The following is a 21,691-nucleotide window of genomic DNA, read 5'->3' as shown; positions in this document are numbered from 1 at the left end:
CCAGTGAACACACTAAAAAGATAAAAACAAACAAAAAAAGTCAACAGGGTCTGGCACCTGCTGTGTGCGGGTGTGGGACACTGGAAGATGCAGTGTCTGAAAACCAGTGACCTCCAAACTTGGTCTGCGACTACACGTTCTGAACAGTCACTCCCCATGTGCTGCTTACTTCACGTCTAGATGTTGAGATTACCCACCCTATTTATGTGACCTGTACACAGACACGCACATTAAAAAATAATGGGATACGTGCCACAGATGGGGGATGGCAGGGAACTTCCTCAGCCTGATCATGAGCAGCTGCAAAACCGGGGACTCACATCAAGTCCACACGTGTCCGTCCGTGTGGACACGTGTTACAACTCAGCCAGAAGACACAACAAAATCAGTCTGAGAGTCTGAATGTCATACACAGGGCAAGTGGCCACACGGGAAGGCATCGACAGCACTGGAACTGGGGACACACACGTCAAAGCTCCAGGGAGACGCCGTTGCCCAGCTCCAGGGTGGCTAACGCAGAGAGACACGTGCGGAGAGACGAGCCCTCTCACGGTTCTGGTGGGATTGCGAAATGATGCAGCCATTTTTAAAACAAGTTGGAAGTTTCTCAAAACGTTAAATACATTTTGAAACAGCAATCTCACCGCTAGCTATGTACCCAAGAGAAATGATAGGATATGTCCACACAAAAGTTCGTAATAGCGTTATTTATGAGAGCCAAAAACTAGGAACAACCCCACTTTGTGTGTGTGTGTGTGTGTGTCTGTGTGTGTGTGACCTCACCCACAGCATGTGGAAGTTCTCAGGCCAGGGATCAAACTCCAGCCACATCGGTGACAACGCCAGGTCTTTAAGCTGCCGAGCCACCAGGGAATTCCGCGAAACAACCCAAATGATGAATGAACCAACGAATGGATAAAGAAAACCGGGTATATTCATAAAAATAGAATATTTTTGGCATAAAAGTGGGTGAAATACGGATACATCCTACAACATGAATGGACTTGGCAAACGATGCTGAGTGAAAGAAGCAAGACACCAAAGGTCACGTGTTGTGTAGTCCCACTCATACGAAATACCCAGCACAGCAAACCCTAAGAGACAGACGTGAGTGGTGGGCAGGGCCTAGCGGCGGGAGATGCTGATGGTTTTAGGGCTGAAGACGTTTTGAAATCTCCGAGTGATGGTGGCAGAACCCTGTGACCACACTAAAAACCATTTGAATGGAAGAATTTTATGGAATCGGATTTGTATCTCAATACAATTGCTATCAAACGATGAGGTTAAAATACCGAGTTCTAAAAGGTTTTCCTTCTTTTACCTAATGAGTCGTCTACATGCCGCCTTAACGCTGTGTGGGTCACTGTGGACCCTCCAGTCGGGATGAGGTAGCAGGCTTTTAGGGTCTGGAATCTTCTTTCTCGGAGACACAGTGGTTGCCACTTGGGCTGGTCGCTTTCAGCACAGGTACTCTCGCCAGTGTCCGGAGCCTGGATAAGACGTGCTCTGATTAGACTCAGCACAGCTCCTGCTGGTGTCTCCACTTGGATGCATCTGATTAAGGATCAGGGGACCTGAGAGTTCGAAACCTAACTCCGCAGACAGGTGAGCCGGCAATGCTTGTTCACCGGCACAGTTCTTTTTGGCGCCTGATAGATGTCCAGTGCCTCTTGCTGATTAATGAAAAAACATTCCAGCAAATACGAGAGAACGGCGTATTTCTGATAGTCTGACATGGAATTCTAGACAGGTGTTGGGGGAGTGAGGAGGCTGAGGGTTTGCTCCATCAAGGACCGAAGCCCTCCCCCAGCCCTCTGCTCTTTGAATGTTTTCATGCTTTGGGGCCCTAACTGCTTAGTCTGGAGTCACGCTTTTCACGGGACACTCTGGCGACCGGCTTGCACTGCACAGGCACCTTGATGTGTCCCCGCCACCCCCCGCGTGCTGGGACCCCGGGTCCCGGTTCCCGGCCTTCCTAGAGCAGAGCAGGTCGGCAAAGGGCCAGGGGCCCGTGGACCTTGTCCTGGCCGAGCTGAGAGTCAGGCGAGCGGCGGGGCCTGGGCCCTGGGTCCTAATCCCCAGGGAACCGCCCTAGTTTGCTGCCGGCAGGACCGGAGCCGCCCTGAGGACGACTTGGTCTCAGGACGGGACCGTCTCACATGTCCATGTGCTTTCCCAGCACGTGACAAACATGACGCTGTGTGCAGGCAGACTGTGTGCGTCCAACAGGGACGCTCACAGGCAAACACACATGCGCCGTGGGGGGAGGCGGGGAAGGGGGGACGAGGGGGGACAGGGTGAAGGTCTCACAAGGGGGGTGCTGTCTGCACAGAAGGGGTCAGAAGTCGGGTGTGCCTTCTGTCGGTCCCCTGTCCACAGGCTGCTCGGTCCTGCTCACCCCACGCGCTGCGGCCACGGCCAAACCCCCAGTGCTACCCTTGCCTCTGTGCGGGGTGCACCTGCCCTGCTCGGGGGGCGGGGTGGGGGAGGGGTGGCGTGCCATGGAGAATAGAGTGGTTCGCTGGCTCTCCAGCAGGTGGGCTGCTTTTCGGTTTCTTACTGATTAATATGCTAATGACCTGTAATATGACAGTGAGCAGGCCCTCTTTTGGGTCAGACATTTGATGATATTTTATCCAACTTCTTACTGATGAACCTGGCTGGGGTGTCGTGAGCAGGAAAGTGTGGAGTTCCAGGAGCCTTGCAGATCAACCCCATATACTTCTGAAAGAGAGCAGGCATCAGGAGGGGATGGTTCTATCTGTGTTCCTGGGTATACGCAACACATGAAATTATTTGCATATCACATGTATGTTTATACATGTAATTATGCTTATCATTCACATTTGCCAATATGGCTACTTCCATGTGGGTCCTTTTACTAAGAGCTGCAACCTTGGTAGATGAATCTTAGTAGATTCCTAGTAGATGAATCAGAGTGGATCCTCTTCGGGAATTCTGAAGCTCTCCTTTCATAAGAAAGTGCTCCCCCCCACAAAGCCAAACCTCGTGAGCTAGAGTAAGAACCAACTTCTTATTTTATCGTGTGGATTTTTTAAAGGCTGTGTGGAACTTCTTCGTGCCGCTCCTCTGTGTAGGACGCGAGCTGTGCCATCACCGACAAAGGCTCCCTATTTAGGGGTCCTCGGCTTTTACAGAGCCCCTGACCCGTCTCTACAAAGCACAATAAAACGTACTATAATTATTTGCTCTCATTTGACCCCTTCCCCGAGTTTAATTCTGAAATGTTAGCAGGACTGAGAATTCTTTGGGATGCTTGTAGAGCGGCAGCCAGGGTACTCTGATTTGGTAATTTCAGGGTCAGCGCCCAGGCTCTGTGCTCTTAAACGTGGTGCCCAGGCCAGCCTCAAGCAGGGGTCCTTGGGCCATTGACCAGCTATGAGCACCTCTCAAGGGCAAAGGGCTTTGCCTCGCGGCTTCTGTGTGCTCCCAGCACCTGGCACACTGCCTGGGCGGAGTTCTGCTCACTGAGTATTTGTAAAATGATGGATGGCTGGGTACGTGGAAACCCGTGTCTTTGCCAGGAGGTCTGCTGTTGGCAGAAGCCATTGGTGGGGCTGTGGACAAACTCTGATGATTATTCATGCGTTTTCTAAACCTTAAGAAACGTTTCGATAGGTCTTAGGAATAAATACGTTCCTGCTTGCACAGGAAAAGCTGTCATTTTTCCTGGATTTCAAAAGTCATCAAAGCAAAGTCTGCACATCCGGATCATCTGTTTCTGCAACCAGCTCGGGGCCGGGCTCATCCACGAGCACCACGGGCGCGTCAGCGCGGGGGCTGCGAGCCGGGAATGCGGATGCGGAGGGCGCTCGGCCGGCCCTCGCGCTTGGCTGCCGTGGTTGATGACTGCTCATGGTGTGTTTCCATGTATCTTCATGACAAACGTAAACACAATTAGCTCGTATTCAAAAACAATTTGGTTGAAAAATCCAGTGATTTCCAAGTGTTCCCGCGTTTTGGGGGCACCAACGTGCCGGCGCTCCGTGTGTGGATGCAGAAATTCAGGAGCCGTTCATCTCCAGCTGTGCTTCGCTTCCCGAGGACGAGGACGCACTGGGGGTCCAGCGGGGGTCTTGACGCAGTATGTGCTACCCTTCCGTAGTCGGCCCGGCCCCAGGGAGGGCGGCAAATTACCTCCTAATTGTGTGCTTCTCGTCATGCCTGTCTCTCCTGCTTGCTGTGACTTTCTCAATGAATTTTATCATCTTCATCTTGTTGCTTCAGGTCTGAAAAGCTTGGTGCCTATTTAATGCTCTGAGCATCTAAAGGACATGAGTGTATCCCTTCCGATTCCTGACACTTGGCGGGAACCCCCCATATTTATGAGGTGACTCTCGGTGCTGCGGAAAGGCGGACGGGTCTGTGCTATGATGTGTGGGCACCGCGGGGCTGCGGGAGGAAAGTGAAGGGCTTGGCGGGTCCTTGGACGTTTCTTCTTGTTATAAAATAGGAATGACCTTTGCAACTCCATTTAGGTGCAGCTGCTCATGAATTACGAGGTGTTCCTCGTGGAAAGGACATTTCCTGCAGCCTGCTCGCCCCCGGAAGACCACAGAAGTTCTCCGCAGAAAAAATTACACTTTCTCAGTCCACGGAGGGCTCCCCACGTCAGGTGGAGTTTTATTATTGTCCTCAGCGCTGGGGAGACTTTCTTTCGGGAAGTTTCAGCTCATTACTTCTGGTCTTCATCAGCGGTTCTCAGGGGTGGTGGCCTTTACCGAGCAGCAGCCCCCTCCCCACGCCCCACGGAAGCAGAGCAGTAGCCTGACAGCGGAGAGCCCCTCGAGGCCCAGCAGCCAGGAGGCGGGAGACGACAGAACGGGGTGCCTTTGGAATGACTTCCACGATGCTGACCCCTGACTTAAAGCTCTGTGCTGTGAGTTTTATGTACAACCCAGCATCGACCGACCAAGTCAGTTCATCACTGGGAGAGAGCGAGAGCGGACCTGTAGGTGGGGGGAGGGTGCGGGGGGGGGCGGTCTCTGCATCTGGCCAGCTAGGGGATGCCCTCGAACCTGTGTGCACGTGGGCAGGCGTTTAGGCCCCAGCCTCCCTGACGTCATCGTGGACGTCGGGGGGGGGGGTTAAGAGTGGAATCCGACACCCATCCTTTTGTCCATCACCGCATCATCCAGACCTTTCGCAACACCCATGTCATGGGTTTTAATTCCCATCTTCAAATACCAGGAGACGCGAAGGGCCTGAGGCAGAGCCTCGCAGGATAACGGCCAGGCTGCAAAAGGGGGGTGTCCCATTCTCAGAGGGGCAACCGTGGAGGTGCCTCCCAGGAAACAGCCTGTCCAGCCCTCAGGGCAATCACATGCGCTGTGAAACCACGGATAGCATCACTGGCCGGGGCTGACGTTTGCTCTGTCTTGGCACTATTATTATTGGGCATCACTATTATTTAATCCTACTGTGACACCTGGCAAGTGAATTAGAATCACTGGCATGTGTCATCATGTCCTGAACACAAGCATCTATTTTTTTTTTGTCCTTTTCAGGGCCACCCCTGCAACATATGGAAGTTCCAGGGTCGAGGGTCAAATCAGAGCTGCAGCTGCTGGCCTCCACCATAGCCAGAGCAGCCGGATCCTGAACCCACTGAGCCAGGCCGGAGATCAAACCCCCATCCCCGCAGAAACAACATCGGGTTCTTAACCCCCTGAGCCACAAAGGGAACTCCAAGCGTCTATTTTAAAGGACAGAACTCACTGAAACAAGCCACATGGAGGAGACGATGGCGCCCACCCCACGGGCATTTCATCAGACGCAGGAAGCGCATTAAAACATGACCGACCTTTCCTTCCTCTCGCCACCTAATAAGTACTTAATCCAACACTCCTTCAGAGGCTCAGCCTCACGTATTTAAATTGATTCAACCAGAAGGTGCGCGCCTTGGGCTGCACAGTTTCGGTGGGCCGTTCCCAGTTCACTGCTTCTGGACCCTAATAACTGCATTGCAGCGAAACTCCGTGTTTTGCCGCGATTTCCCCACTTCCATTTCTGTTCTTCAGATCTCTGGCGAATGACGTGCAGTTTTAGCCATTCCCTCTTCCACCTTCCCTCGCCCCCAAAGCCCTGGCCATAGGGAAAACACGGGGACAAGAAAATCAGGCGCAACCGGTCCTCCGAGGCCTTGTGTAGAAGGATGAAGCGCTTTTACATTGCACGACTCTCCCATTTAGACAGCCCACCCCGAGCAGCGTCTTCTGGCACGGCTCCCCGCGTTCCCAGGTGGATGGAGAGGCGGGCGAAGGCCTTTCCAGGCCAGAGGAAGGCACGGCCACCGGCCTGCCCACTCTCCAGACAGTCGGTCCCGCGAATGGCGGGTGTGGGGGGGGCTCTCCATCCAGGTCAGTCCTGCCTCACGTCCCATCCCCGGCAGGCTCTGTGCTCCCATACTCCGGACGCGAAGCTCCTTTCTTTCCTGAGATCCTCTCCAACTCTTGGCCGGATGGCTCCTGGCTCTCCTGCCTGCAGTGTGTCTCCTGCCCCGGCCCCGCGGGGCTGCGGGACGCACGCCCGCCCCACAGCCTCTCTCCAGAGCAAGCCCTGCGGCCCTGGAGAAAGTGGACCAGGTCGGCTCTGCAGCAGAGCGGACCCCCCCCCCCGTCAGAACGGCACTGTCTGCCGACCTGGGTCAGGAGAGCAGGCAGAAGACACATCGGGGGGTCACGAGCCTCGGGGAGCCAGTCAGAGCCTCTGTCCATCATTTCACAGTTTGTGAAGATGCATTCAGCCCCGAACGGTATTTCCACTCACTTTCCTGCTTGCCTCCCTCTGTTTTGATTACAAACAGGATGAAAAACAGACAAACACCACCAAACAAAGCAAAACCACCACCAGTCTAGGGTGGGGCGCATTTGTGCCAAACTGAGAATTCCCCAGGTGGTATTAAGCAAGAGAGCGTCCCTCACATTAAAGTCGAGCAATTTCCATCCGCACGGCTTGCCCTGGTCCATCTGTGCCAGCCCCCACCTCCCCAAGCGCACGTGCCCAACACACAAAGGTTTGGCACAATCCGCTTTTGGCATCAGTTGCCAGTTGCGGAGCTGCCGGCGCCAGGACAGTTTCCTGAGGACGCGGGCGTGTTGCTCTCAGGCCAGGGAGGAAGGGAGCGGGTCGCGTGTGTGGCTGTTGACCTTCACGCGTGCTGTGGTCCCAAACAGGCCGAGGACCAAATTGGTCGAGAATCCAATTAGCATCCACCAGAAGCTCGCCTGTCTTGCAGCACCATCTCCCCGGGCTGAATGTCACTCTCCCGCCATCAATTATTTCCTGCGACACTTTTGCCCTCTAACTGCTCCTCTGGGCATTCGCGTCCCAGGCTCCTTGATCAAAGTGATGCTTCAGGCATCTTTCAGCCTGGTTTTGGCCGGGATTTAGGCGGAACGGCCGGGCCTCAGCCAGCAGGAATGTGGAATTTGCCAAGGATGCCACGCGTCCTCTGTGCCTGGTCCTCTGTGCCCTGTTTCTACCGCTGACTCGCGAACATGGTCAACACCTAACCTGTCCTGAAGGCTCACCCTGTGCCAAGGTGCCTCGTTTACACCTAGCTGCCCCTTATCAGCATCCCACCTCACAGAAAGGCAGGCTCACCCTCTCACGTGAGTGGTCGCCCGCACGCCCAGGACCGAAACACAAACGTGTGCCTCCAAGCTGGCCCTGCTCGCCATGCGTTCTTCCCTCGTGGTACCCGGCCGGCTCCAAGGACGTCGGAACTGGGCCGGAGACCATGTGAGGGATTCTGTTTACTGACCGAGCAGATTGCTGCTTCATCCGCCAGCTTCGTTCCTCTCCGCTGTCTTTCTCTTTCTTTTTTTGTCTTTTTAGGGCTGCTCCCGAGGCACGTGGAGGTTCCCAGGCCAGGGAATCAGAGCTGCAGCTGCCGGCCTGCACCACAGCCACAGCAACACGGGATCGAGCCGCGTCTGCAACCTACACCAGAGCTCACGGCAACACCAGATCCTTAACCCTCTGAGTGAGGCCAGGGGTCGAACCCTCAACCCCTCAACCTCACGGTTCCTAGTCGGGTTCGTTTCCGCTGTGCCCTGGGGGGAACGACCCCCCCCACCCCGCCTTCTGACTCCAGGCTGCAGGAAAGGGAGGGAGGAGGGTCCCACTGAAGAGACGGTCTCACGTCACGTCAGCTTCCCGCTGCTGGCTCCTGGGGGGCGGCCAGGGGCAGGTCAGGGACTAGAGAGGCCGGAGGGGGGCAGCCGGGTTATTTAAAGCTGATTTGTTCCCACTTAAAGGCAGCACACAAACACCCCTTGTGCTCCTTTCTGGTGAAAGCTGGTGATGGAGAGATTGCTCTGGACCGAAAGAGTCACCTCGAAATTCCTGTGTGGGATCCTCAGCCCCAGACGACAGTGGCAGGAGGTGGGGCCTGTGGGAGGGGACGAGGTCATGAGCTGGGGTCCCCATGGGGGGGGCAGTGTCCTTTTAAAAGAGGCCCCAGCGAGCCCCCGCCCCGCCTCCAGGGGAGGTCACAGCGAGGACAGGCCGTGTGGAAGCAGGAGGAGCCCCCACCCGACGGGGAACCTGCCGGCGCCCGGACTTCCAGCCTCGGACTGTGCGAAACCAGCGGTGCTCCCTCAGCCCGGGCTGAGGAAGGCGGCCAACGGCCTGCGTGGACCAGGACAGAGGTGTGCTCTTAGGAGAATCCCGCACTGCGAAATTTCAACCACGGGTGTGGTGGCGGTGGAGCCGAGCATCTCCGCCTGATGGGCGTCCTCTCCGCCGGGGCCGAGGCCGTGGAAATCGCCACTTCCTCCCAGACACTCACCGCGCCCCCCGGACCCCGGAGTGAGCTCGGCCTCCGTCCGGTAGGACCTGCAGGACCGCGCCTCCAGGGACCACTGCCCTGGGCCCCCAGGCTCACCGCCAAGGCCACACGCTGCTGTCCGGTGGTGAGGATGGAGGAGCCTCGATTCGGAAAGACCAAGTCTGGAGAGCAGCATTCGTGAGGCCGGGGCTTTGGGGAGAAGCGGCGGGTGTGCGTCCAGGTGGAGGGGGGGAATGGGGGAGCAGGTGCTGTCCCGCGGGGCTCAGGGGTGTCCCAGAGGCCAGGTGTGTCTCTCCGCAGAGGCTCGGGCCTTCGGCTCGGTCTTTGTGGCTAGAACCGCTGTTCTAGGTGGAGGCTGGCTGTACCCTCGGGTCCCTGGATGAGGGGGGGGGGCTGCTTTAGTCCCCCACCCCCCACCCCAGGGAGACGGTTGGAAAGCAGCCACAAGGGAGGTCTCGCTGAAAGAAACCAGCCCCTTTCGAGGGAGTAGCTGGACCGAGAAAGGTCCCTTTCTCCCTGCAGGCCCCGTGAAGCTGCAGGTGTCCTCCTGAGGTCGTTCGGGAGTGGCCGGGCGGGACGCGTGCCAGCGCAGAGCTGGCTGGGCCGCTGCTCTCGGGTGTCCTCCGTCAAACATCGCGGCAGCGTGAGAGCATCTCAAGGCCGAGCAGGTGCGATGTCCACACCCTGCGGTTGTGATTTAAGCCCAGGTCAAGTCTGAGGACCCCTCCCGCTGACCAGTCCCAAGGTACAGCCGTGCGGGTGCCGCCTCCACTGAGGGAGACAGGTGAGCGGGGGTCTGTGTCAGGAAGGACAGGGCGGTCATTCGTGGGGCAGCTGCTGAGAACGACCGATTCTGCAGCTGGTTCTGGGGGCAGAGTCCACGAACCGGATCCAGATTTGATTTGCTGCGAGATGCTGAAACTCTAAAAGCGTCGCTCACGCCCCCCACGTCCCCCGTTCCCGTGGTTCTCTGCTCCCGGCGGCGCGCAGACGGCCGGGCCGGGGGACAGAGAACGCGCAGGCCAAGGGCGCTGGGCCCCGGACTGGCAGCCCGATGGGCCTGGGGCGTCTGCTCCTCAGAGGCGCCCGCGAAGGCAGCAAAGCGCCTTCGAGCGGCCTGCTCCGCTCCCGGGGAGAACACGTTCTCATCGCTTTGACTAAAGCTTCGCCACTCTATAGTACCGCTGCTGCCTGACAGGAAACGAACAGCGAACACGCGCACAGACGGGAGCATCCCCAGGGCGAGAGAGAAACGGACCAGACCACAAACCCGCGGCTCTCAGACGAGCACGCCGCGCGGCACCGCGCGCCCTTCCTGCGCCACCGCAAGGCCACCCACTTGCTGCTCCGTCACACACGGAGGCTCCCCTGTGTCCACGCAGCCTTTCCGGCTGAATTTAACGCCGATGGGAATTCGGTTCTTTTCACGCTGGGGTGGGGAGTGAAGAGCAGGAGATGCAGATTTGGTGACTTGACCCTTTTTTAAACGATGCTGTCCCAGGTTGTGAGCATTTATATTCTGACTGGTCTCCTGGTTGCTTCAAAGTTTCTCATTAACCCAGAGGAAGCCGAGGATTCACCCCCGACCCCGGCTCCGCAGTCTCCTCAGCAGCCGGCGTCTGCGGAGCGCCCGCCACTCAGGGCTGCACCGCGTCGTGAGCATCTAATCAAGTCACAGTCCTTCTGGCTAAGAGGCCTGAAGTCAGATCTCATGAAGCCCAAGGAACAAACGGCCTGCTTCTGAGAAGACCCCTGGGTCGAGGAGAAGCTGGAAATCAGATACCACAGAAATCGAGGTCTTTTCGCGTGTGTGTCATTTTAGGGCCGCACCTGCTGCATGTGGAGGTTCCCAGGCTAGGGGTCGAATCGGAGCTGTAGCTGCCGGCCTACGCCAGAGCCACAGCAACGCCAGATCTGAGCTGCCGTGGTGACCCACACCACGGCTCACGGCAATGCCGGAACCTTAACCCCCTGAGCGAGGCCAGGGATCGAACCTGCGTCTCACGCATCCTAGTCAGATTCGTTTCTGCTGAGCCACGATGAGAACTCCGAGGCCTGCGATTTTAACCTTTATTGAAAATGTTATTCTTCAGGACTTGCTCTTTCCGAATCGAGGCTGAGACCAGTCTAAGCTACTCCGTCTTTACCGCCGGAGAGCGGCACGTGGCTGTGGTGGTGAGATCGGGGACCAAGGGCAGTGGTCCCTGGAGGTGCGGTCCTGCAGGTCTTACCTGAGGCAGAGCTCGCTCAGTTGTCCCAACGACAGGGTGAGCGTTCCCCCACCACCACCCCGCCGTGATCTGCTCTGAGCGGGGGCCGAATAACCTGGGGCCTCTGACGCACCTGCATGGGACTCGGCTCAAGGATCCTGTCAGGCTCAAGGATCCTCGCAGCCCGGCCCAGAGCTGCGTTTTAAACACTCTCCCGCCCGACCACCACATTTGCATGTTTTCACTGATTTTTCCGCCGCTTTAAGAGGGAGCTTCTCAGGTGGTTCTGATGAGTCATCTGTACGAGACTCAGATTTTGGTTCAAAGTGCTGCCCAGAGATGCCAGCTGTTCTTCTCTCCTGCCGTGATGGGGCCTGGACCCGGGCCTGCCCCACACCCTGTGGGGCAGAACTCGGACTTTGGACAGGGACCCTTAGACACTGAGCTTCCAGAAGCTCTGTTGTGCCAGGAGGGGATGCTGCTGCCACCTTCGCGGTGGCCCCAGGAAGGGCCCTCGGCTCCACGGTGGGGACCTGCCCTTTCTGGGAGGTTGGACGGCGGCTCTGGGGGCCCTGCCAGGGCTGGCGGCGCCTGGCGTGTCTCCCGGCACAGGTGCTAAGGACCGCGTTAGATGACAAAGGTGGTGTCTCGGGGACCAGGACCTGCATGAGCGGGAAGCATGCGGTGGAGTCAGCGCTGGGCCGGGGAGGAAAGCAGGCAGCATGTACAGGGATCCCTGGATATTTTTTTTTTTTAAGCTCAGTCCCTGAATCCAGTCCAAGGTAGGACTTGAATTTAATAAAGCCGTGGCGGTGCCTGGTCTGCGCCCCTACCCACCCGGCCCCACCCAGCCTAGGGCAGAAGCTGGGGCGGGGAGGGAGCCTTCAGGACGGCCCTCGTGTGATGTGTGATGTGCCGGGGGTGATGCATGGTCTGCAGCCCTCCCGCTGCTCCACGCCCTCCATCATCCACGCGGGGTGTTAGCGGGCTGTCAGAGAAAACTAATTTAGTGGCTGCGGCTTTAACTGATGTGCTGCATTCGGGGGTCAAATGACTGTTACAAAGCAGTGGTGCCGCCTGGTTCCTGCACCGTGAGAACTCGGGCTGACAGCATGAAAGGAAAAGCCATCACGGCCTGGACTCACCGACATCCTTCAACTCTCACCCGGGCTGGCGGCACGGGGGGGCGGAGGAGGCCCGCGGCCCACTAAACGGTGTCGGGCAGAAGAGGAGGGGGTGCCCACAGCCCATGCGGAGGGGACCTTCTGGAGAGGGCGGTGGGGGATGCAGGCGCTGGGCAGCCTTGCGGGGGTGGCAAGGGAGCTGGTGGCAGCTTTGAGCTACATTCGGTGGGTAGAGACACCGTGAGGGCGGGAAGAGGAGAGGACGAGAGGACGTGGAGGCGGCAGGAAGGGAAGTGGGGCTGCAGCATTTCTGGCCAGGGCTCCTGTCAACGCCGGGCTTTCTTTGCAAAAACCCATTTTTACCTTGATTGTGCATTATTGGAGGGTAGGTCGAAAGGCAAGACACATGGAGATTATGGGCTAAATCCCTCCAACCTGCTCCTAGAATGTTCAGTAAATATTCAAAAATAAATGAAGAAATTGGGGGCAGAGGTAGAGGAAGAAACGTCTGCCTCCTCTTGGGGTTCCCTGTTCGATGGTCTCTGTCCCTCACGCAGCTGAGCTGTGGGGAGCAGACTGACGGCCACCACGCCCATGCGTGCGCTGCACTCGCCAGAGTCAGACGAACATTTGTTGGACAGATGGATGGCTGGATGATGGACAGATAGATGGACAGATGGATGGGTGGGTGGGTGGATGGATGAGGGACGGATAATGCACAGATGGATGGATGGACAAGAGGATGGACAGATGGACGGACGGATGACTGATGGACAGGTGGATAATGGGTCGACGGATGGATGCTTGCTCCCAGTTGTGACTTGACGGAAGGGTTCTGTCTGAGCGCATCTGTTTGGTTTGCTGTCCAGAACCCCTCAAGGTGCCCGAGCCTGGATGGCACCCTAGTTTCTCTGGTGGGTATGTGACCTCCTGAGGCCAACAGCAGATGCTGCTCGCGGGGCTGTGAGGCAAAGATGCTGTGATCTGAGCGATAACTCACAAGTGCCTGTTCTGACTACAGACCCCGCACTGGGCTCCAGGTGTGCCTCCTCCACTGGTGCAAAAGTGACTAGAGCTCCTGCATCTAATCCATTGGCGCTGCCCTCCAGTGATTCTCACAACAAAGACGATTTGCATGAATAAGCAGCTACGAGAGAGGAAGGACCGGCTGCAAAGTGGTGTAAGAACGCTTCCGATGCAAGCGCACAGGTACTTCCCAAGGGAGGGCGGCGGCGCCTCGAGAAGCGAGCGAGCGCGTGACTGTGCGGGGCGGGGGCCAGGAGCAGCTGTGAGGCGGGGCCCAGCCTGGCTCTCCTTCCTGAGGCCTCTGCCTGGCCCTTGCTCAGCAGCAGCCGCGCGGCCAGAACCACCAACGTGAACGACGGCCAGTTCCCGGGCTCCCTCCAGCCTCCCCAGCCAGAAACTCAGCCCAAACCACCACCTGACACGTGCTTCCAGCACAGGCTCCCTGTCCCGGCCACGCAGAACTCTCTGCCCCCGCCCGCCCTGTCCCTGTGCCGCCAGCGTCCCCGTCACCACGGGAATCCCATCCCTGGCTCCCGGTCACCTCTGCTCGGTCGGCACCACCCTTTCGTTCTCAAGCCTGGGCGGGTCTGGGCGCAGCCTCAGGGGCCCGCGCTCCCCTCCGCCCGGCTCCCCGCACCCTGAGCGTCCTCACCTGGGGCAAGAGGTGGCTTCTACTCCTGCTGGGGACCTGGCTGGGCAGCCGGATGTCGAAGAGGGCCTGGAGGGCGGCCTGCGCGGCCTGGCCCTTGGCCAGCTTCTTGCTCCGTCCCGAGCCTTCGAACGTCCTCCCATCCACGCTCACGGCCATGACGAAGCTCTTGGGACGCTGCTTCTCGGGCTCCGAGAGGCACACGTAGCGCAGCCCCGAGCGAAGCTCGTTCAGCAGCACCACTGGGTTCCTGTCGCCCGCGGCCGCTGGGCCCACCAGGTCCAGCGCCCCGCACAGCAGCCGTCCCCGCCGGCAGGCCGCGGACAGGCGCTCGGGGCCGGCGGGGCAGCGGCCTGGGAAGCCGTCACTGGGCGCCCCCGGCTCGAACTGCTGGAACAGCGTGTCGGGGAAGTCGGCCTGGTCGGAGGTGAAGTCGGGGGCCGGGCCGCCGCTGCCACCCAGGGCCAGGTGGGCCTGGCAGGCGTTGGGGAACTGCACGAAGGACCGGAGGGCCAGCTCGGCCGCCCGCATCTTGGCCTTCTTCTTGGTGGGCCCGGTGCCCTCGAAGGTGAGCCCGTTCACGTCCACGGCCACGGCGAAGACGGGCGCATGCACCGGGCCGGTCTGGGACACCGTGCGGTACTGCAGGCCCGGCCGCAGCTCGTGCAGCTGCACCAGCGCGTTCTTGGGCGCCACGGACCACGACAGCTTCCTCAGCACGAGCTGCAGCTGGCAGAGGCGGCCGCCGGCGCCCTCCTCCAGGGGCCTCTTCCGCTTCAGGCCGGCGCCGCCGCCCCTGGCCCGGTCGCCCGCAGGCAGCGGCCTGGCCTCCAGGTTGCTGACGTTGCGGTTTTCCTTCACGTCTGCGCTGCTGGTACCTGGAGGTGAGAACAGACAGTGTGACCTGCGGCTTGGGCCGAGCGCTGACCACAGGCTTCTGCGCACGCTGGCTGCCCCTGTGCCAGGCCCTGGAGGGCCACGGGACCACAGATGCAGCTCCCTGGTCCTCAGGCCCACCCACCCGAGGAGGGTCTCGCCCTCTGCAGCAGCGCCCAGACTGAACCGACTGGGCGTGGGGTGCACTGGGCGAGGGTGTGTCCCTTCCCGGTGGCCCCGGGGGCACCCAGATGACAGACCCGCGGCTCTCTCCCCCCAGCTGTGCGCGGTGCCAAGGGCAGGGCCGGGGGTGCTGGGCCGGGGGTGCTGGGCGGCCCTGCACTCAGGGAACTGGCTGCACACGCGGGCGTGGGGATGTCAGCAGGGTAACAGCACGGGCTAAAAGCCGCTTGTGTGGCAGCACACTGAAGACACCGGCAGCAGCAGGGGGTGAAAGCGGGAACACACAGACGGTGCCACCCACAAGCTCCTGCGACACCGAGCACGTCCTCCGCCCACGGGAGGCAGAGCCAGCACCCCGCCCTCCCCGGGGACAGGTGGACACGGGTCAGGGGGCGTCTCCTCTGCAATCTGTGCGGTTTCGAGTCTTCTGATGATGTGACGCAAAGCGAATTTAGCCCCATTGTCTGTCATTTGCGGACGTGTGACGGATGGACGTGATGCTGACGGAACCTTCTGGGCCTCTCGGAGCACCTTCTCCCTCAAGCTGCGCCGTTTAGAGGATCTCAGCCGTGGGTCCCCACTGCCCGGATGCGCAGCTTCTCCGAGAAACTCGGGGCGCAGGGCGAGTGGGTGCCCAGTCACACCTTCTTCACTCCTGCAGCTCACGTGTTCCTAAGACCCTCTGTGCACTGGGTCTCGGCACCGGTTTCTGGGGAGGAGGCCGAGGGCCCGCGGTAAAGCAGCTGCCCTGGTCACGCTGAGGGTTAATGGGCGGAGATGCGGGGGCACCAGGAACCCTGGCTGTGGCTGGAAAGGTGATTTTCCAGAAGCGCGGTGGTTTTCTTGTCCGTTTCAGACTTGGCTCTGTGGGGACGAGGATGCTGAGTCTCTCTGTCACAGCCTTGCCAACGCAAGAGGAGCCGGCCCGGGTCACCAGGGGTGACTTTTGAAAATAGTGGGAATGTCCCCCGCTTCTCCCTCTGGTCCGCGAGGCAAACATGGATTGTTACGGAGGCGCGCCAGGATCCAAACTTGGCGCTGCCACAGATGCAGGGGGAAGCAGTCTCTGCTCCTGGGGACGCTGGGTCCTGGGGAGACACCCCGACTCTGGGCCTGCACGGTCTTGGTCGGCGAGCAGGGGCCCTGCCCCGCTGGTCTGGTGCTGCTGGGATGAGCACCCAGGCTGCAGGTGGGAGGTGCAGAGAACCAGCTGGCAGACCCTACGTCCACTTGGGGAGGGGGCTGTGTGCTGGAGAGTCTGGGGGTCCCTAGGGGAAGGCTGCGCTGCAGGCACAGGATGGCACTGGCCTCGTGGTCCTGGTGCTGCTGTGTGGACTGACTCTGGAGGCTCTCGGGTTGGGCTGGGCAGCAGACAGGGACGGCCCCTCCCTGACTGTCCTGCACCATCCTGGAAAGAGAGGGCAGATGGAGCATGTGGCCCTCCTGCCTCCAGAACCCTGGGCACGCGTGGATGCTGCAGTCCTGCAGGGTTGGCATCTTGGCTCCTCCTTGTATGCCCAGGCCTCACAGCCTTGGGTCGGAGGTGGGCATGGCAGGGCCAAGCCGAGCCAGCGAATGGCCCCTTCTAGGGTTCCAATGAGGATGGCTTTTGGAGTCAGCAGAACTCCTGGCAGGAGGAGCGAGGAAGCTGCATCTTCCGTGGACTCAGCGAAGACCACCTGCCGATTGCCCGCCTCCAGGGGCTTCCCGGCTCCGTCCTCACTCAGGCCGAGCTGCCAGCCAACCCCTGAGCCAGCGCTGCTCTGCCCTGGGCTCAAGCTCCAGGTGCACAGAGTGAGGGCGGCTGGCACGAGGGCTGCGGGGCCGCCGTGAGGTCCCAAGGCTGACGCCACCGCACGGGAGGGGCAGGGCCCTCATCCCCAACCCAACCCAACGCCCTCCCAGCGCTGAGCAAAGAACACGACTCTGCTGGATCCACACCACTCCTGCCACCCCGCCTGTGTGCACGCGCGTGTGCACACACATCACACACACAGAGTACACCCATCCCACAGGCAGCAGACACACCACATGCATGACACACACCACACAACTGTATACATCGCACACCACACACAAATGACAAATGTCATGCACCTATCACACACATCATAACACCACACAGGCACACATCACGCATGTATTACACACACCCACATGTACACACACCACATACTTCACACACACACACACACTACATACACTACACAATACATTGAACACATCACACACACACCATACATGCTACACACATCACACATGCCACACACAGGCTACCAGGTGACATCCCTGCACTGGCGACACTTCTAAGACGTCGTAAGACAAGTGCATTAATCTGGAGGCTTATCTTCAAACGCTGTACGAAAGCAGGGTTTTCAATTAACAAACAGCACATGTTACAAAGGGGGTGACTAATCCACTGACAGCAAACAAGATTTCCCAGCTCCTGCGGCATCTTCAGTGGCACAAACAGACGTCGTCCTCGACTCTGAGTCTCTGCCTCGCAGCCCGGAGCCGAACCAGGAGAAGCGCCTGGACGCCTCCCGTCAGCCGACCTGCTCCAGCTCTTCGGGTTTTCCAGGTCCTTGCCGGAACCACCCCCGCGCAAAGCCCACCTGATTCTGACCTGACGCCACCCCCGGGCCCAGGCTCCCGGTGACCGACTCACGGCCCAGGCTCGGGGCTGGAGCTTGGGGTCCAAGAGGTGGTCCCACCCTCAGCTGGGCTGTTCGAATCCTCGCCAGCGGCGGCCCTCGGGCTGCTGTGCGCTCGGTCGGAAGGGAAGGGGAGCGAGACCTCCCACCGGGAGAGCAGACTCAGCCAGGGTCCCGGCGGCTCAGGCAGGAAAGGGGGGAACAGCGCGCGGTTTTCTTCCCAAGGTCTTTATTCCACGTGCTTTGCAAATGGCTTTGTCCGCTCCTTTGGTCAGCTCAGGGCACATGTGTGTTTACAGATGTGTGCGCGCGTGCATCTATATGTGTGTGCAGGCGTGTGCACACACACAGGCACACCTCGGCGACACTGGGGTTCAGTCCAAGCCTCTGCAGTGAAGCAGGTGACTGGAATTTTGGTTTGCCGGGAGACCAAACCGAGCCTTCATCCTCGGCTCACAGGTTCTGCCTACCTGCAGCTGCAGTCTAAGTGAGCAACAGTGCTACCTCTAAAAAGCCACGTCCACACCTTAGTTAAAAACAACGCTTTTGGAAGACGGCGCCGAGAGACCCCCCTGCAGGGCTGCCCCAGCCTTCAGCGGGTGAGAAACAGCGCCTGCAAAGCGCCGTGACTCGAAGGGCAGCAGAAGACGTGGCTGCCTGTGCTCAGTCCTGGGAAGCTTCCAAGGCTGGGCCCCAGAGCAGGAAGCCCGGCCCACACTGGGGACCAGCAACAGCCCGCCCCCCACAAGAACATCCTTAACCCTGCTGGAAAGGGGACCATCTGCCAGGTAACAGCGAGAGGCAGGAGGTGGTCTTGCGGTCCGGGACGGTCACGGGCGAGGGGGCACACGCCCACCCCTGTCTCCCACCCGCAAGCCCGCGTCTGCTCTGGGGGCACTTCCGTGCTCTCAGCCGTGCGGGGGCGGGGACCCCGTCCGACCACCCCCGACCAGCTTATCCGTCCCCACCCCGCAGCTTGGTGTCTCTCCAGAGTCACCTGCCAGAGCCTGGGTGCCACAGGCACGCGCCCGCCCAGCTCCTTCCTTGTTAAAGGGGTGGACAGACTGTGTCCAAAGAGACTCGTTTTTCTGTTTCTGTTTCTACTCTTTTCTTCCCTTTCTGGTTTGGAGGGAGAAACAAAGGGAAGAGAGGAGGGATGGGCTCAGAGAACTGTGTTTTCTTACAATCCCTGGAGGTCTCAATCAGGTCACTGCCAATGCCGGCCCCCTACGGCGGGGGTGGCGGGGGGACGGGATTCCGGGTATTGAGGGGGATTCCGGGGGGAGGGGATTCTGGGGGGAGGGTCTCAGTCTGTGGGGTCCCCCCAGGTGGGGCGGGGACCCCTCGCTCTGGGGAGGGAGGGCCCTGCTTACTGAGATTGTCTTCGTCCTCCGCGTGGGCGGCCCCGGGGCTCACGTGCTTGAAGGGAGCGATGAAGGCTGACAGCAGGCTCACCTTGTCTGCAAAGGAAAGAGGAACAGGAAATGCACTTCTGACATCGCGTTTCGGAAAAACCCAGCGCTTTCCCGTGTGCCTGCTGCTGAGGGTTTGGACCAGGGAGGCCGGAAGGGCGTTTTGGTTTCAGCCACTTCATTCCGGTTCAGGCTTTTATGGAATTTCTGACAGCATTTTATCAAATTCCCTCCCTATTCAATTTTAAACTTTATGATTCCATCTTTCTTTTCTTATTTTTGGCATCTCCCCTCCTCTTGGTCCACGTCCCTCAGAACTTGAAACAGCCGCCTGCAGGGCGAGCACCTTTCCTCTGCCCGCCGAGGTCACCGCTCAAGCAAACGCGCTTCCTCCACCAAAGGAGAGCCTGCAAACAGCGCCGAGACTCCCCCCATTAGTGCAGAGCCTGCTTTGTGGGTTTGAATGTGTGTGTTTTTTAAAGGACCTATCAGAACTGTAAAATGTACTTTGTGTGTGTTTGAGGGAAGTAGAAGGACCAGGCGGAGGATGTCCCCCGGGCACAGGGACAGTAGTGGGAGCAGTGGGGCCCAGGGACCCCTCTGCCTGCACCCCCGCGGCAGCGCGGTGTGGGCACACAGGCCTGGCGGCAACGGGTTTGGGACCAGCGGGCTGGGCTGCTTCCCTCTTAAGCAGAGACTGGGGCACTGTGGGTCGATGGCAACCAGGAGAAATGAAAGAGCCACTAACGCAGGGATCAAAAGGAAGCTCCTTGCTTCAGAGCTTCTGCCGCTGCACTGGCGGGAAATTCGCCCGCAGGGCCTCGTCGGAGCAGAGGGGCGCCGCCTCCCCCCCGCCAGAGCCCCCTCCGCCCAGACCCTGGGCCCACCAGCTGCACCCATCCTGCCGTCTGCACACATCTCGCTGACGTCATTGGAAGCACCCAGGTGGAAGGTGACCACGGCCCCGGGCGGGTCACGCGGCCGCCCCTGCCCTGCCCGGCCTCCTGCGGGCAGCGGTCCGTCCCGGTCCGGCTCTTTCCGGCGCCTGAGAGCCCCTGCGCTGCGGGCAGGCTTCTTGCGGGCCCTGTTCTCACCCAGCTGCCTGTCGCCTGTTTCTGTCGTGGGGAGGGACCGCCCCGGCCCAGCGCTCAGAGTGCTGTCTCGTGGGGACCTGACCGGTGGGTTATCACGCAGGTAGCCCCCCGCGTCCAGACCAGGCCGGAGTCGGGCTCTCTGGCTTTCAGTTCTGAGCCCGTTTCCTCTTCAGCCAGCTTTCCGGAGGCCGGGAGGCTTCGCACTGAAATCCATTCCGGAGCCTGTCACCAGCTGCTGTTTCCAGGAGGGACGGGCACCGTATAACGTTCACTCAGAGAACAGTAAATAACTCAACTACCGGAGGCCCGCTCCCCCTCCTCTGCCCACCGACAGGAATAAGCCAGGGAGGGGCCGGCTCCCCGAACCTCACGGCCGAGCTAATTTACTGCAAGAGAATGAAATCTCTTGCTCGAGTTATAATTTCATTACGGGAGCCCAGTAGTGTTCCGCGAAGAGGGGGAGCTCCCGTGATTCAGACTCCGGAGCGTCTCAAAATGAAATTAGTTTTCTAATAGAGCGGGGCCACCAGCCAGACACCCGCAAAAGCACGCTAGACCATTTCAGAGCTCACCTCAGCCAAATCGTGAAATATTTAAAGGTTGTTTTTGATTGCTCAATGTTCTTGCCTTCAAGACACCTTGCTTAGAACTCAGTCTCAGATACACAACGCACACCTTTCTGTGCATACACCTCTCTCTCATGCTGTGCAGACACACACTAAAAATATCCATCGTTCATCTGAAATCCCAATTTAAGGCAAAGGATGGAATGAGCATTTCTACAAAGGCGGTCAACCAGTCGCCCATGAGCACGAGAAAAGACGCCCAGCCCCACCAGTCCTCGGGGATGTGAACGGGGCTCTGTGAGCTGTCATCCCACACCCTCGGAGCAGCTGCGGTGAAAGGGCCTGGAAGGTGACAACGTGTGGGAGGACAGGGAGGGACGGGAACCCTCGCGCTCTGCTGGCGGGAACGTCGGGGGCAGGTCCACGCAGGGTGGACGCCCAGACGAACCGAGAGTCAAGCGGGAGGCCTGTGGGACGCGTGGTGACAGCAGCACTGTTCACAGGAGGAGGCGGCCGTCCGAGGCGTGTCCTCACAGGCCACCGATTCACCCTCAAGAGGGCGGGATGCTGACCCCGGCTCCGTCACATGAGGCTAAACGAGCCGGCCGGCCGCAGAGGGTCAGGAGAGTCGGACGCCGGCCCAGAGGCAGGGAGGGAGTGAGAATTAACGGGGAGGCGCCCGGGAGGGGTGGGGAGGGCTGTTGAGTGAAGACAGAGTTTCAGTTTGAGAAACGAGACCCTTCTGGGGGCGGACATGGTGGTGGTTGCGTCACAAGATAAACGCACGTGGTGTCGCAGGACTGTGTGCTTAGAAGTGGTGGTGATGGCGAGGTGTACGCTGTGTATGCCTGACGACGATTTGAAAAATAAAGACGATTCAAAAGTTACTGGACCTCCTGCAGCTTTTCTGGTCACTCTGCCCCTTTTAGGCCCCACCACTTGTCGGGTGTGGGGGTTTCAGATTCCAGGGACCGGTGGATACAACCTGGGCAGGACCTGTGCACCCGAGCTGTCGCCAGGTCAGCCCACCGGAAAGGCCCACCAATCTCTCGAGGGCATCGCTCATGAGCGAGAAGCGTTCA

The 21,691-nt window shown here is 59.3% G+C and overlaps 1 protein-coding gene across 2 annotated transcripts in view; it reads right to left on the bottom strand.

Annotated features, from left to right (window-relative positions):
- Nucleotides 1-21,691, bottom strand: part of ADARB2 (adenosine deaminase, RNA specific B2 (inactive)) — a 455,053-nt gene that overhangs the window by 81,199 nt on the left and 352,163 nt on the right. For both annotated transcript variants that reach the window (XM_021065069.1, XM_021065068.1), the window contains exons 4-5: nucleotides 18,911-18,997; nucleotides 13,828-14,702 (exon numbers count right to left, since the gene is read on the bottom strand). In XM_021065069.1, the coding sequence (XP_020920728.1) occupies nucleotides 13,828-14,702; nucleotides 18,911-18,997 (962 nt within the window). The remainder of the gene's footprint in view (nucleotides 1-13,827; nucleotides 14,703-18,910; nucleotides 18,998-21,691) is intronic.

Source organism: Sus scrofa, chromosome 10 (genome assembly GCF_000003025.6).
Source record: "Sus scrofa isolate TJ Tabasco breed Duroc chromosome 10, Sscrofa11.1, whole genome shotgun sequence".
NCBI classification, from domain to species: domain Eukaryota; kingdom Metazoa; phylum Chordata; class Mammalia; order Artiodactyla; family Suidae; genus Sus; species Sus scrofa.
This window is presented reverse-complemented; position numbering and strand designations above follow the sequence as displayed.